General features: G+C 41.4%; 1 protein-coding gene across 2 annotated transcripts in view; it reads right to left on the minus strand.

Annotated features, from left to right (window-relative positions):
* wdr11 (WD repeat domain 11) overlaps positions 1–10,727 on the minus strand; it is a 116,814-nt gene extending 106,087 nt beyond the window's left edge. For both annotated transcript variants that reach the window (XR_010977062.1, XM_068052888.1), the window contains exon 1: positions 10,477–10,727. Coding sequence is in view for 1 of the 2 variants with exons in the window: in XM_068052888.1 (XP_067908989.1) it covers positions 10,477–10,559 (83 nt within the window). In the remaining variant the exon portion in view is untranslated. The remainder of the gene's footprint in view (positions 1–10,476) is intronic.
* Between the last annotated feature and the right edge of the window lie 5,484 nt (positions 10,728–16,211).

Consider the following 16,211-nt stretch of genomic DNA (forward strand, 5'->3'; position numbering starts at 1 on the left):
TTGCACGTGTCACGGGAAATAAATTATTTTTAAAAACAGTTTTTTGTCCTCGATTTTGATCATGTCGCATGTATGCTCAGAGTTCCATTGTCACAGGCAGAACACAAACAGGGAGCTGACAGTGTACGGCATGATTATATTGCACTCTAAGAGCCCTAGAACTGCCAAGAGTGGTTTGTAGTCAGCAGCATCTATTTTATATTGTGAACTCCTAATTGCCTGAAAGGATTGCACACATGTGCATACAAGCATGAGCTCTGCTCGCAGACAACAAATTTTAAACATCGGGGCTCATGGCCAGCAGTGACTACTTCCCTGAAACCTTAAAAAAGCCTCTACTTAATGTTATAAAGTCTTCAGTAAGTTCAAAGGAACCCTAAAGGTGTTTTTAAATCCAGCTTGATGCTGCACTGAAATTAGACCTCTTATGGTGTTGATCCCAAGCAGTGCAAGGAGGTCCCCACCAACAGCATCTCAACTAGCTGTCTTTCAGTCAGAACAGGACCCAATACCAGAGTTATACCATCACATTTGCACCATAAAAATGCGAGAAAGACTGCACTGGCACCTTAAACCAGCATTGCCAATTCAGAGTTCCATCTGCAAGTAGTGGTGCTCGAGTATAATTTGCCATTTAAAAGCAACACGTCTTTTGTCCAATTGATAATATTGATCTCTCTCAGGCAAAATTAATATAGAGTTCCAAACACGGTTTAGATTGATTCCTGGATTTCCCATACCTTCACTCATAAACTACCAATAAAGGATGAGAACACAAATCTCTCCATTTTACAGATGTCTAATGCTCATCAGACAGATAAATTATCACCACAGTGGTGCATGAGAACCGTAAAACTCCTGCTTGGAAACCATGGAAATTCTTTGTTAAAGAGCAAATAATTTCTGGCATTAACTACTGATACGAGAAAATGTAATTGCTAGACTTACAATGCTTTACAGATTAAAGTCAGGTCAGCATTTCAAATGGAGATGGCTGAAAGGTTTCTATAATAGATTACCAAAACAGAAACACAAGAAAGAAAATTGCTGCCTTCAGACCACAGGACCCAATATTAACAAGCTCCAGAAGTGCTGTATGATAAGATCAAAGTGCCACTACTAAAAATTTAAACAATAAGCTCCCTGCATTATAAGCACTAAAATTGGAAATCTAATTACAACCCTTCACAAAGTCAAAATTTTTTTTTTTAAAGTTCCTTAAATAGAAGTATAAAAAAGTTTTACAACAAAATAATCAATGACTCAGCATTTAATGTCTAAGGGTACTAACAGGATATGGAAAGACACATTTTTGCTGTCAAAATAACGGCAAGGCCAATTGCATTCTCAGTTATTTCTGTGTAAATGGTAAAGCAGCTACAGGTGAGGGGAAAGCGTGTGGTTAAGTACGAATATCCTAAAGTTACTATCCAAATTCTGCCGCTCCATCATTAGCTTTGCAAAAGTGGAATCTTGCTGCCAGGTTTGCTATTGAAATGCATTGAATGTTGCGAAGCTGCTGTATTTGCACTGTAGATACATACTAAACCGGCAACAGATATTTGGGGCTAAGAATTAGTAGCATAGATACCCTTGTAATGACATGATAAATGTTAATGACTGCAAATCAACTTCTCTAGCACTGAAAATTAATAAGTGTGAATTGTTCAGGTTGGGTTTTTTTTGGAGATTTTAAAAATGTCAAATTTAATTTTTTAATGCTTAGTCTCTTTTTCTTCCTCCAAATCCTTTCAAATCTCAGCATTCTCAAATCTATCTTTCTTCTTCCTTATTTCTCTTTCTGTACCCGATTTGATATTAAAATCATCCCCTTAATTCACCCTCCTTTTCAGTCCTTCTGTTATTTATTTCTCAATCCTTAAATCTCACCGATTATCTCCATTATGGAGATACCCTGTCAACTCAGGTCCCAGATGCCTTGTTTCACTGGATATGGCGTTATCAGCTCATACTTTCAGCAGCTATGTGGGCAACAGTTTTTTTTGAGCTGCTGGGTGCATGGGTAAAACTAACCAATGACAGGTATGGTTAGATGCCCTGCTACAACGAAATTTGGCCCAATAAACCGTAATAAGCAACTTGAAAGTAATTCTTAATAGTTAACTTTTCACATTTCATTTACAATGAAGATTAAATTGCAGTATCATTTGCAATGTAAATTATCAACCTCATTAAAAGCCAAGCTCAATAATCCCAACAGTAATAATCTGCAAGACTGAGTTAATGGCTGCCTTGCGTTCAATGTTTGGAACTGTATATTTTTATCAGAGAGAAATATAACTATCATGGATTTAGGGCACAACAGACCATTTTAAAGATATGATAAAATTGACAGCAATAGCAGTTTTCTCTAAATTCAACACACAAAATGATCTCTGGGTTATGTGTTTGTGCATCTGACCGCTCCCCAATCACAGACTTAGCAGTCACATTACTCATTGGTACAGTAATCCATAATTTTAACTAGTCAATTCTGTGCTGTGCTTAATTATTGAAGTTATTTACAAATGCATTATCTTTGAAAATGCCTGAAAAATTCAATTATCCAAGAACAGAAATATTCAAATCATATGGTCTCTTTTGGTACATTAGCTTTTAGCTTGAGTTAGGGTCCATGGGATAAAGAGGAGCAGTCCTAACCTTGCTACAAAGCACAGCAAATAACTAGTTCATACAAATGGTTCAGATTTTTCACATTAGTCCTCATAGCACAACATCGAAGTAATCAAAATGGCCCCTATCCCTTGAATAACATTCGTGCTGATTTGCGGAATGGGGAATGTTTTGATTCACATGACCTATAATCTGGCAGGATAGAGCAGAACTGTTTATCATTTGGATAATAAACAAAATTAAACTTTTTAAACGCAAGAGGCGCAGTCAGATTTACCCTCCAGAGTCCAAATCAGGTTGCTTTCAATGCCAAAACTCATTAGTTCTCAGAAAAATATAATAAATGTCTGCTACAAAATCATAAAACTGTTGGCTCTATGATGTGCCTAGGGTCATTTTAGCACCAACAACAATCTTTTCGAAAACAGTTAAGTTCCAATTTCATTCCCCATAAGCACAAAAGGCTGCTACGGAAAACTACAACTATGTACTCTAATGACTGCTGGGAATTTAAGGCAAACTAGCAGCACAACTAAACCAGAAGCATACTTTGATAGTGCTCGAATGCATAAATTAGTGTTGATTTTAAAATCCAATAATCAAATATGACTGCAACTGCTTGACATTCCTGATCAGATTCAGGATTAACATATCAAACAAGAAATTATCACCATATACTTGATAAACATATTGATCTTCTAGCTGTGGCTCATTATGTCCTCCCCATTGGAGCTTCCATAGCATAGTGGCTAATTAATATAACATGCCTAGATAATTTTTGTTAATCAACATCAATGGTGAGTTTAAAACCTCAAAGCAACTGAATACATAAAAATTTAATGGCTTGTATAAAGTTAGGCAAACATTGCCCACAAAGAATAGGAAAATTTCAAATGTTTTCGACAGTGGCGTACTGATGAGCTGTAGTCTAGTATCCATTTTTGTAAGTGAACAAAATATATTTTTTTTAAAGTTGTAGCTTCAGTTTTGTCTGGCAGTCCAAACAAAAGAGGACAGACTCAATGCCAGATTATCAGGGAACACTGGGTTTATATCTACAGTCTGTTATAATCCAACAAAGGGGGATTTGGGGCAGGTGGGAGTAAAAGAGAAAGTGAAATAGGGCGTCCAAGGTAACAGGATCAAGACAAGAACTAAGCTTCACTGTGAGGGAGCAGAATTAACATTGGTGCCAATTATTCACCTAGTATTCATCAGGTTCAAAAACTCCTCCAACTTATTACCTGGAGACATCAATCACCAACAACAAAAAAACACAAAAGCAAATGGTTATTAATTTCATTCCCATTTCATTTTTATAGGGTATTAATGGCAACAATTATTCTTTAAAAGAAAAAAATATTAACATAAGCATTTATTTTTAAAGATTGCAAGTCATTCTTTTCCATACTGCAAGTAAGTAATGACCAAATGGTGACATGGGAAAGAAAATAACTGGAGCATAAATTAGTCTTGCGCAGTAGTGCAAAATTGGTGCTAGCACTCCACCCATTTTCAATGGAAAAGGAAAAAAAAAAATCAGGCAGAACCCAATGTTCCCTCTTTTTTGTTGTTGTTGTGCACAACCTGTTCATTGCAATACATGGTATGTTTAAATTTTTTTGTATAGCAGCTATCTTCAACGGGACAAGCTGTGAGCAGCCTGCATGGTGCCTTCTAGGTTCCCCTTTGCCAAGCTTTTAGTCACCCCTCCTAATATCTCCTTTGAAGGCTCAGCGCTAATTTATGTTCCGATTCCCAGGAAAACAGACGTGACTGGCATTTATTGCCCATTCCCAGATGCGCTCAAGGCGGCATTTGTGGGCCACCTTCTTGAAATGCTGCAGTTCATCGTCATGCAGACCCCCCCCCCCCCCCCCACCTGCCAAGAATGAGGCATATTAATTTTGTCACATGAACATTGATTTTAAACTGTTGCTGGAGCAAGGAAATGACTTGTTAAACTGATCAGCCGTGGCCGGAAAAAACATTTGCATACTAACAGATAGTGCTTGGAAGGACAAAGGGGCTATTCCCTGCTCCAATTTAACCCACAATGGACTTTGAGCACCAGGTATTGTGTATGAAGACACGTTCCAGGGTTGGCTAAAACAAGAGAATCCACAGACATGGTCAGACCAGCTGGCCACATAACTAGCCTACTTGGCAACCTTGGTTTTTTCTGAATCGTACAAAGAGTTTGAACTGAGAAAGACTGTTTGCTCCTGGAGTGAGAAGACCTCTCCTGCCTGCTCCCATCTCTTTCTCACAAGCCTCTAGACCCACTCAGTACACATGAACTCCAAGAGAGAAAAGTCTCCTACAGCAAACAAGGTTTAAGAAGACTACTGGGCCCCAATGAAACGCAAGACTTACCTACAGACAAGGACTTTACAGCGAGCTCGAAGAATATGAGGGGACATGATAGAGGTATATAAAATTATGAGAGGCATAGATAGGGTAGATAGCCAGAGTCTGTTTCCCATGGTAGGGGTGACTAAAACTTGAGGGCATAGATTTAAGGTGAGAGGGAGGAGGTTTAAAGGGGATCAAAAGGGTAAATTTTTCATACAAAGAATAGTGGGTATCTGGAATGAGCTGCCAGAGGAGGTAGTGGAGGCAGGAACAGTAGCAACATTTAAGAGGCATCTGGACAGGTACTTGAATGAGAAAGGCATATGAGGGATATGGAATTAATACAGGCAGGTGGGATGAGTATAGATAGGCATTATGGTCAGCATGGACACGGTGGGCCGAAGGACCTGTTTCTATGCTGTGCGACTCTATGACTCTATAACAGTAACCAAAACCATCTTCAGATATTGCCTCAAACCTTTCAACTATTTCTTCTGCTCTTTTCTGTCTCTATCTGCATGTGTGTATCGCGTATGCATGCTAGGTTGGGCGGGTCAGGCATCCGTAGATGTTAACTGAATTAGAGTTTAAGTTTAATAAAGTTCAACCTTGTTTTCTTTAAACCTAAGAAAACCTGTCTGGCTAGTTTCTTTGCCTTATAATTGGAAGTTAGAGAACAAGGATTCACTAAGGGGTAGCTAAAAAAAACGGTGTTTAAAATTAAACCCTGTTACGGAAAGACCAGGTAAAGGCTGCGAGGGAACCCTAGACCCCTTTCTCACTTGGTCATAACACCATGTATTCACACAATGCAGTAAGGTAGGAAGTTCCAGGATTTCGACTTAGTGGGATAAAGAAACAGTATTACGTTCACATTGGGATGGTGCGTGGCTTGGAGGTGATGGCGTTTTTAATGCAACTGTTGCCCTAGAAGTCTTGCTGAGTTACTGCAGTGCATCCTGTCATTATTGTACACTGCTGCCATGATTCACCGCAGATGGAGGGAATGGTTGTTTAAGCAGGTGGATGCGGTGCTGGTAAAGGAGACGGCTTTGTCCTCGATGATGTCATGGTTATTGACTGTTACAGCTGCACACATCTAGGCAAGTAGAGATAATTCCATCACAGCCCTGACTTTTTTTTTTATTCGTTCATGGGATGTGGGCGTCACTGGCTATGCCAGCATTTATTGCCCGTCCCTAATTGCCCTCGAGAAGGTGGTGGTGACTTGTCCCACTTTGCTGGTGGACAGGCTTTGGGGAGACAGGAGATGAGCTATTTACTGCAGAATACCCAGCCTCTAATCTGCTCTAGTTGCTACAATATTTATGTGGCTGTCTAGTTGAGGTTCTGGTCAATGGTAATCCCCAGGATGTGGATGATGGGGCATACAGCAATGGTAATAGTGAATGTCAAAGGGAGGTGGTTAGGCTCTCTTTTGTTGGGATGGTCATTGCCTGGCGCAAATATTATTTGTTACTCACCAGCCCAAGAGTGGGTGTTCTCCAAATTTTGCTGCCTGCGAGCACAGACTGTTTCATTACCTGAGCAATTGCAAATAGAGCTGAACACTGTGTAATCATCAGCCAACTTCCCCACTTCTGGGGATATGATGGAGGGAAGATCATTGTTGAAGCAGCTAGAGAGAGCTGGGCCCAGGATGCTGCCCTGAGAAACACTTGCAAAGATGTACAGAGGCTGAGATGATTGGCCTCCCACACCCATAATTATCTATTTTGTGCCAGGCATCCCATCAGTCACTGGAGTTTTCCCCCTTAATCCCCAATTACTTCTATTTTACTAGGATGCCTTGGTGATACACCCAGTCAAATACTGCCTTGATCTCAAAAGCAGCCACATTTACCTTACCTCTGGAATTCAGTTCAAACCATGTCTGGGCCAAGGCTGAAATCTGGTCTGGAGCCAAGAGTTCCTGCTGGATCTAAAACTGAGCATCAGTTATTGGTGAGGCAGTGATGCTTAATAGCCCTGTTGGTGACTCATTCCATCACTTTCTTCATGACTGAGAGTCGGCCAATAAGACAGTAATTGGCCAAGTTAGATTTGTCCTGCTTTTTGTAAAAAGGACATATCTGGGCAATTTTCCACAACATCAGAAAGATGCTAGTGTTGCAGCTAAACTGGAACAGCTTGGTAAGAGGTGCAGCTTGTTCTGGAGCAGAGGTCTTCAGCACTATAGTTGGGATGTTGTCAGGTCCTGTAGCTTTTGCTGTGTCCAGTGCACTAAGCTGACTCTTAATATAATGTGGAATAAACTGAATTGACTAATGACTGGTATCAGGGATGGTGGAGAAGTCAGGAAGAGGCCAAGATGGATCATCTACTCAGCACTTGCTCTGAAGATGGTTGTGAGCTCTTCAACCTTGTTTTGTGTACTCATGCTGGGCTCCTCCATCATTGAGGATGGAGATGTTCATGGCACCTCCTCCTCCTGCTAGTTAATTAATTATCCACTACCATTCGTGACTGGATGTGAAGGACTACAGAACTTTGACCTGATCCATTGATTGAGAGATCCCTTAGCTGTTTACAGCCTATTTCCACCATTTGCCATCCATGTAGTCCTGTGTTGTAGTTTCACCATGTTGGGACTCCATTTTCAGGCACGTCTGATACTATTCTAAATTTCTCATTGAATCAGGGTTGGTCGCTTGGCTGATAGTGGAAGACTGAGTGATATGCAGTGCCCTGAGGTTACAGGTTGTGGTGGAATTAATTTCTGCTGCTGCTAAGGTCCCACAGTGACCAATGGATGTCCAGATTAGAGCTGCTACATCTGTTCTTAATCTATCCCACTAGCACAGATGGTAGTGCCGCATGTCACCATGGAAGGCATCCTCAGTATGAAGATAGGACTTGTACTTCATAAGAACTGTAAAGTGGTCATTCCTACCAATACAGTCATGGACAATGCAGTAATCAACATGCAGCTGGGACAGGCAGGACAAGTTCAAGTAGGTTAGTTCCTCATGTTGGTTCTCTCACCAGTTGCTGCAAGCTCAGTATGGTACCCATGTCCTTCATGACACACCCAGCTCTCTCAGTCATGGTACTAATGGGCTATTTGGTGATAAATGTTGAAGTCACCCACCCAGAATACATTCTGTGCCTTTGCTACCCTCGATGCTTCCTCCAAGTGGTGTTCAACATAGAGTACTGATTCTTCAGCTGAAGGAGCGTGGTAGATGGTAATCAGCAGGAGGTTTCTTTGTCCATGTTCAACTTCAAGCAATGAGACTACATGGGGTTGGAGCCAATGTTGTGGACTACCAGGGTCACACCAACTCAACAGCATACCACTGCACCACCACTTCTAGTGAGTGTGGCTTGTCAATGGGAAAGGATGGCGATGGAGGAATCTGGGAATTTAGGTACAATTCTGAGAGTATGACTATGTCAGGTTGTTGTTGACTAGTCTGTGGGACAGCTCTCCCAACTTTGGCACCAGTACCTAGATGTTAATGAGAACAGCTTTCCAGAGTCAACTGGGTTAGGTGTGCCTTCATCGTTCCTAATTCTTTGCTTAGTTCACAGCCAAATAGCCAATCCAGTTATATTCTTTTTTTTGACAGAGTAGTTTGATACAACTGAATGGCTAGCTAGACTATCTGAGAGTGCAGTCAAGAGTCAACCGTATTAACATAGGCCTGGCGTCTCATACAAGCCAGACCAGGTCAAGATGACTGATTTCCTTCCTTAAAGGACATTAGTCAACCAGTTGGGTTTTTACAACTATCCAACATTTTAATAATCGCTTATACTGATACTTGCTCTTTATTCCAGATTTATTTTTAAATGGTGTACACCTCTTAGAAAAAACACTCCAGGGTGTTTCAATGTTAGAAAAGGTGCTATATAAATGCCAGTTATCAATGTTTTATAGCCAATGAAATACTTTTTGAAGTGTTCTCACTGTTGTACCTTAGGGAAACATGGCAGCCAATTGCACACAGCAAGGTCCTACAAACAGCAATGAGATAAATAAGTAGAACAGGATAATGAGGGTAGTGCTGTTGATGTTTACATAGACTTTCAAAAGGTGTTTGACAATGTCCCACATAATAAACTTGTTAGCAAAATGAAAGCCCATGGGATTAAAAATATGTAATTGTCTAAGGGACAGAAAGCAGAGTAGTTGTGAACAATTGTTTTTCAGACTGGAAGGAAGTATACTATGGCATTTCTCGGGGTTGGCATTGGTCCACTGATCTTATTGATATGTATGACCTGAATTTGGGTATTACGCCCGCTTTCCCCTCTGTTCCTACAGTCTTGTATGTTTTCCCTTCAAGCATTTATTCCATTTCATTTGAAAGTTATTACTGAACCTGCTTCTACCACCCTTTCAGGCAATACATTTGAGATCACAATACTTGTGACACATTAGTTCTTTTGCTAGTCACCTTAAGCCTACGCGCTCTTGTTATCAATCCTTCTACCACTAGAAACAGTTCTTCTTTATTTATTCGATCAAAACCATTCATGATTTTGAAAAACTCTATCCAATCTCCTCAACCTTCTCTGCTCTAAGGAGATCAACCTTGGCTTTTCCACATAACTGAAGTCCTTTTTACCTGGTACCATTCTGGTAAATCTCTACTGCAGTTTCTCTAAAGTTTTGGCATCCATCCTGAAGTGTGGCATCCAGAACTGAACACAATACTCCAACTGAGTCCGAACCAATATATTACCTGCTCAAAACTATACTTTTCTCAGCAATAAAGATTGGCCAATCATTGCCGTATACCCATCATTTTTCAATGGTTGTGTTTTTCCACAAATCAAAATTATAATAGATAGGTATACAAAAAAAAGTTACCAGTAGATTTAGGTATTCTTGAGAAAAAAGTAAAATGGAGAGATTGATACTGAATTTAAGCATTCTCACCAATATATTTAATTTCTCCAGGCTGCATACCCAAGAATATCCTGAAACAGATGTGTTTTCTTATGTAACTGCAATAAAGCTAATAAGTTTTGACAGTTGCATTATGTCTGCATACTCAAATTTTACAAGAGTCCAGAGGCAAGTTTTTGTACCTCATTTGCCAAAATAAAGTTTCTACACTGCATATAAGCATACACCTCGTTATCTTCAAAGTGAAGCACTGTGTTGTGGCTCAGCATTTATGTTTCATAAAAGGGATATGTGAAATACTTTACAGGCAAAAGATGTATTTAAAACGGCTATTTACCACCTAATATTCTTCCTTTTAGGTAAGGGAAGTTCAAGAACTCCACTTTCGCCTGCAACCGAGTTAATTAATTTATTGACTTAGGAAACTTACCATGTATTATTAGTCCTGGCCGCTGAATTGAGTTTAATTATTGGAGGTTCAGGTTTAGCATTCGCTTTACAAAAAACAAAACCTCGTCACATAAACCAGGACATTCTTAAATGACAGTCCCGGCAGAGGTCGACACAGGTGCAACGCCCTGCCAGCAGCCTGGGCCTCCCTTACTCACCAGTCCACTGCCCCTCGGTTCTGGCTGTTCAAGCTTCCCGTTAAGGTCCTGGCGGAGAGTTTGATATTCACCGTGAACTGCATGATCTTTCTCAAAGCGAACCGTTGCTTGTAAAGATCCCCGCCGAGCAACAAGTCGCCCGTTCCTCACAGGGAATCGAGCTTCCGGGATTCCATGTAAACAGGAAGCGAGCAGCCCGGAACGCTTCCGCGCTCCCACTGGCTCCGGTCGCTCCCGCAAGCCTGGCCCAAAGTGCCCGAGCCCCGCGATGCCCGCAGTGGCCACTGGGGTCGCTGCACTCAATAGCGCTAAACTTTCTCGCACTGCGACCAGGAAACGTGAAAACTTCATGTAAAGTTTATTTTTAAAGAGTTTGCAAGCCCTCACATTAACCAGGAGCCGATGTAGGTCAATAAACACCTGGGTTGACTGGTGAACAGGGCTTGGTGCAAGTAAGAATACAAGCAGCAGAGTTTTGGAGGACCTCAAGTTTTTGGAAAGTAGAACATAGGAGGCTGGTCAGGAGTGTGTTAGAACAGATATAATATTTGTAAGACTAGGTACTTATCACTTTATAGAATTTGCTTGCAATGCAAGTATAGCCACTCCATAATGTTTGCTTTTTGCACCAAAATGAATAATCCAATAATTGAAACTAACAATTTCTATTCACATAATCTAGATAAAAATACCAAAGTGAATAACAAAGCAAAGTAAGAATTTAGTGATAATATTTGAATTAAAAGGAGATTGTAATATTATCCTTCCCTCCTAGTATCACAGCACAGTGTCAGCCGTGCTTCAGTTGGTAGTACTGTCACCTCTGAGCCATAAGGTTGTAGATTGGAGCCCGACTCCAGGACATGAGCACAAAAATCTCGGCTGACACTCCAGTGCTGTACTGTGGGAAGTGTTGTCTTTCAGACGAGATGTTAAACTGAGGCCCCATCTGCTCTCTCAGGTGGATGTAAAAGATCCTATGGCACTGTTTTGAAGGAGAGCGGGTGAGTTATCTCTAGTGTCTTGGTCAAAATTTATCCCCCAATCAACATTACAAAGAAAAATTACCCGGTCATGATCACCTTGCTGTTTGTGGGGACTTGCTATACACAAATTGGTTGCCATGTTTCCTACAACAGTAACTAGACTTCAAAAGTACTTTATTGGCTGTAAAGCACTTTGGGATGTCCACTATATAAATGCAATACTTTCTCTCCCAAAGTAGCTCATTGCCGTATGTGGGAGCTAACTGTGCAGCATTCTCTGCTGTGTTACCACAGTGGCTACTTTTCAGACATTGGCTCTAAAGTGCTTGGGACGTCTTGAGGTTGTGAAAGTTGCTATATAAATGCACCTCTAGCTTAATCACAGTTTTTTACATTTGTTTTTACAAAACAAACTATTTTAGCCCCAACAAATCATTTATTTATTTGTTTAATTGTCGTTCTTCTGTCTCCAAAGCTTGCACCTTTTTTCCAATTGTGAATATTATTATAAATTATACTTTTTCCCCCCCACATTTCTCCCCATGACAGATTTGGAGCTTCCATTGGTATAGCAGTACCCAGGGTGTTTGCCATTGTCTCCATTGTACTCTTCTAGGTAGCTTTAGTAATCATGGCACCAAAGTACAGGTGTCAGAGCTGCTGTAAGTAAATGGCCATTTAGTTACTTCTATTTTGATGGTGACGGACAACAACAACTCGCATTTATATAGCACCTTTAACATCGAAAGAACCCCCAAGGTGCCTCACAGAGGCTTAATGGAAAAATAAACAGCAGGTACATCTGTGGAGACTGACAGCTTCGGTTATATCCTGAGACCCACTGTAGAACTTTAACCCACTGATACCACCTAGACAGCAAGTTTTCGGAATGCTGAGCTGATGCAAGTTATTGTAAACGGAGGGTAAATTTCACAGAATATAGGATGAGTTAACAGTGCAGTTGAGGGATTAAAGTGAGATACTGTAACATGAAGTTAGGAGATCTGGAGCTGATCATACTGCTACTGAGCTCAGCAACTATAATGTGATGTGGGTTCAGTGCTAGGACAGGAAAGAACCTGGAGCAGATTTAACGGTGAAAAAGGGAGAGACAGAAATAGCAGAGGTAGCTGAATAGATACTCATCTTAGTGATGAACAAGTCCACGAGCACCTCACTTGCTGTTGATGTGAAGGGGACAAGTGACAGAAGGGTTTAAGATGATGATTGATAGTGTTGAAATAAAGCTGGAAGCTCTACTTGCTGTCCAGGATGATCCTAGAGTAGTGGATGGTTTTGACAGAGGAAAGTGAGACCCATTCATGCTTGATGTGGTCCAGCCAGATATGATGGATGGCTCAACCAGCCAAATATGCTCAAATTTGCACCCTTTAGACATGAGGGAGTGGAGCTGGGGACCATAGCAGGGGGAACAACTTGGATGGGAGAGATTAAAGGTTTGGCTGGGGACAAGAACAACAAAAGGGGCTGAGATGAGAAAACTGATGACTGCACAGGTATCTTGTAGACAGCCAGCACATTGATGGAGTGCAACGAAGGAATTATATCCATGAGCCATCAATGAGGCCTTAGACTTTGGAGAATCCGGTCATCTGAAAACAAAATGCAGTGCCTCTCATTTTGCTGTTGTTGTCCATTGGGAAGGTATTGAAATTGCTTGCCCTGGCAAACAACACACATCAGTCATCTGCTTTTTACATTTGTGAAATAGAGATTAGCTGTTTTTTGTGGCAATTCAGAATGAGCAACAAGCATAAAAAGTTTAAGATTGTGTAACCTTGATGGCCATGGGCAGTTCTGGGCCCAGGGAGGGTGTTGGCTGGAGGTCACTTTGCAGGAGCCAGAACATTTCTTCACTACCTCTCAAGTGAAGCACAACTTGCGAAGATAGTTTTCCTGAGGTGAAAAAGATGGGTAGACCTCTGCCTGTAGATATGGGTTTGTGTTAAACTGTAGGTACAGGAAATCCATCTCAGGTGTACTCTCACCTCTCTGGCATTTCTCCTTTTCTCCTCTTCTTCATTGTAATAGCACAAAAATAATGGGAGACCCATTGAAATGCCCAGATCGTAAATTATAGGTGAGGCAACTAAAAAATCTTGAATGAAAATGTAACAAGTAGCATGGCATACAAAGAGGGGATAAAATACATTGCATTACAAATCTCGAATTAAAGGCTGGAATTTAATGGCCCCCCCCAAACTAGCGGTCTGGTGGCTAGAGGAGGGGGGTGCGTTGTGCGTAAAATCGAGTGGGAGGCAGGGACGCCGTTCCCGAACCCCTCCCGCCCCCGATACAATTATATGCAGGGCGGTGGCGAGAAATGGCCCAGGCCAATCAAGGCCCTCAAGTGGCTAATTAACCGTCATTTAAGGGCCTCCTCCTGCTGCCACGGATATTTTACCCTCAGCGGCTGGATGGCAAAGGCCCCAAGAACCCCTCGTGGTAAAACCAGGTGGTCTTCTTGCAGGCTGAGGGGGTTGGACTACTGATCGGGCACCCTGTGCCCCATGGAGGGCTACCCCTGAAGCTCCAACCGCCCCCAACTCACAACACTTCCCCCCCACCAACCAAACCCCCTTGCCTCGCCGGGACCCGGCCAATTGCCCCCGGCGAGGCCCTAAAAACTTACCTCTTTTCCGGGACCGTCCTTCTCATTGCCTCTGATGGCTGGGTGTAGTCCCAGCAGTGGCCACAGCTCCCGATGGTGCTGCTTGGACAAAGAGCTGCTGGCCCGCTGATTGGCCAGCAGCTCCATTAGGTGGGACCTCCCATCTCAAGGTGGTAGAAGTCTCACCCAAGACCAAATAAGGGCCTGGGGTGTGAAAAGTCCCGGTTTGGCCCCCCAGGCCCAGCGGAGGCTGGCTCGCCACCGCCTTTTTGGCCGGTTGGCGGGGCCTCCCACCCACCATAAAATTCCAGCCAAAGTTTCAAATTCCAGCACACTCAAAATGTGACTGCTGACCAACTTTCCCTGGTGTCCTGGCCGATATTTATCCCTCAATCAATATCACAAAAACAGATGGTCTGGTCATTATCATATTGCTGTTTGTAGGAGCTTACTGTGTACAAATTGGCTGCTGCATTTCATACATTATAATAGTGGCTATACTTCAAAAGTACTTCATCGGCTGTAAAGTGTTTTGAAATCTCTGGTGGTCATGAAAAGCACTATAAAAATGCAAGACTTTTTTTAAACCTACATTGAGTGCCTAGTCCACAAAGTGCATTAAGCCCAGAGCACATTAAATTGTTTTGTATTAAATTCAGGATCACACCAGAAACCCAGAACATGAAATGACCCCAATGGGAGAAAGTTTCATAAAAAATGAAAAGAAAATGTGACAAAAAATTCCTCTCTGCCTTCTATCTGTTCCCCTAAGTGTATTATTCCAGGATAGACTACCCAGCAGATGCTGCATCATGTGAAAGTGTATTGCCTGATCTCTTTTGAGTTAGGAATTCGTCCAATTCATTTTTGAATGCTTCACTGAATAATGCATTTACTGCACTCAATCATAGTTATTCATTCTTAAATTGTGTTGCTGCACAGTCATCTCAGCACATCATGTCTCCTGGTTCTGTTCTATTGATTCTAAACAAATGCCACTACATCCACTTTGTCAGTTCCTTCCATTGTTTTAAATACTAGAATCATTCCTTCTCATTTTTTTCAATGACAGCTAGTTAAATGCTTTGAGTCTTACCCTGCAGCTCAGTTATACCCAGGATCATGTTTGTTGCCTTTTATTTTCCTACCTCATCTGTTCACAGTGTGGTTTTACAGAAAGCCTTGCTGCTTGCTAAGATGTATACTTCAAAAATTCAGTTATATACTCCAACACTCTTTGCTCGCACATGTTGTTCCTGAGCCCCAGAAATCCGAATTTTGAAACCTAAGCAACTCAGTCCTTTTGTACTTACTTGCTGGATTGTTCAAATTGAATTTTATGCACTTGGAAGTTTGGAGAGGACTCCATTTAGCACTGTTAAAACCTGACTCAGAACATCCAAATCTGTTTGTTTCCATTAATTTGCATGTATCTCAAATTGTTCAAGTTGATTCAAACTATATAGCTTTCAGAGATTAGTATACATGAACACCCTTTTCTCCATCATAGCTCCTGGTCTCAGCATTAAGAAAATATTCTGATTTGTCTTTCTCAGATCCAAAGTTAAACCTCACACTTCCACACATTGAACTCCATCTGCCATAGTTTTGCCCACTCACTTAGTCTGTCTATGTCCAGTTGTAACTACCTGCTCCCATCTACACAAAGTTTTGTGCCTTCTACATTAGTGTAATCTGCAAACTTGGATATCCAGCTCTTTATTCCTTTATCCAAGTCATCAATATATATGGTGAAAACCTGAGTCCCCTGCACAGAGGGACCACCAATTGTCACATGCCATCAATTAGAGAATGTTTCCATTATCACCACTCTCTGTCTCCTTCCTCCCAACCAATTACCCACCCAGGTCACAAAGTTACCAAAAAAATCCATGTGTTTTTAATTTTTGCTCATAATCTCCATGAGGCACCTTATGAAATCCTTCCTGGAAGTCCATATGGATAACATCCAGACACACTCCAATCCATCATACCAGTTATCTCCTCAAATGCTTGGATTAGCCAGACATGACCTCCCTTTCACTAATCCATGCTGACTCTTTGATTACTCTGTCTCATGATGTTAAACTTATGATTCTATAGCTATTTGGTTTCTC

Source organism: Heterodontus francisci, chromosome 20 (assembly GCF_036365525.1).
Source record: "Heterodontus francisci isolate sHetFra1 chromosome 20, sHetFra1.hap1, whole genome shotgun sequence".
Taxonomy (NCBI): Eukaryota; Metazoa; Chordata; class Chondrichthyes; order Heterodontiformes; family Heterodontidae; genus Heterodontus; species Heterodontus francisci.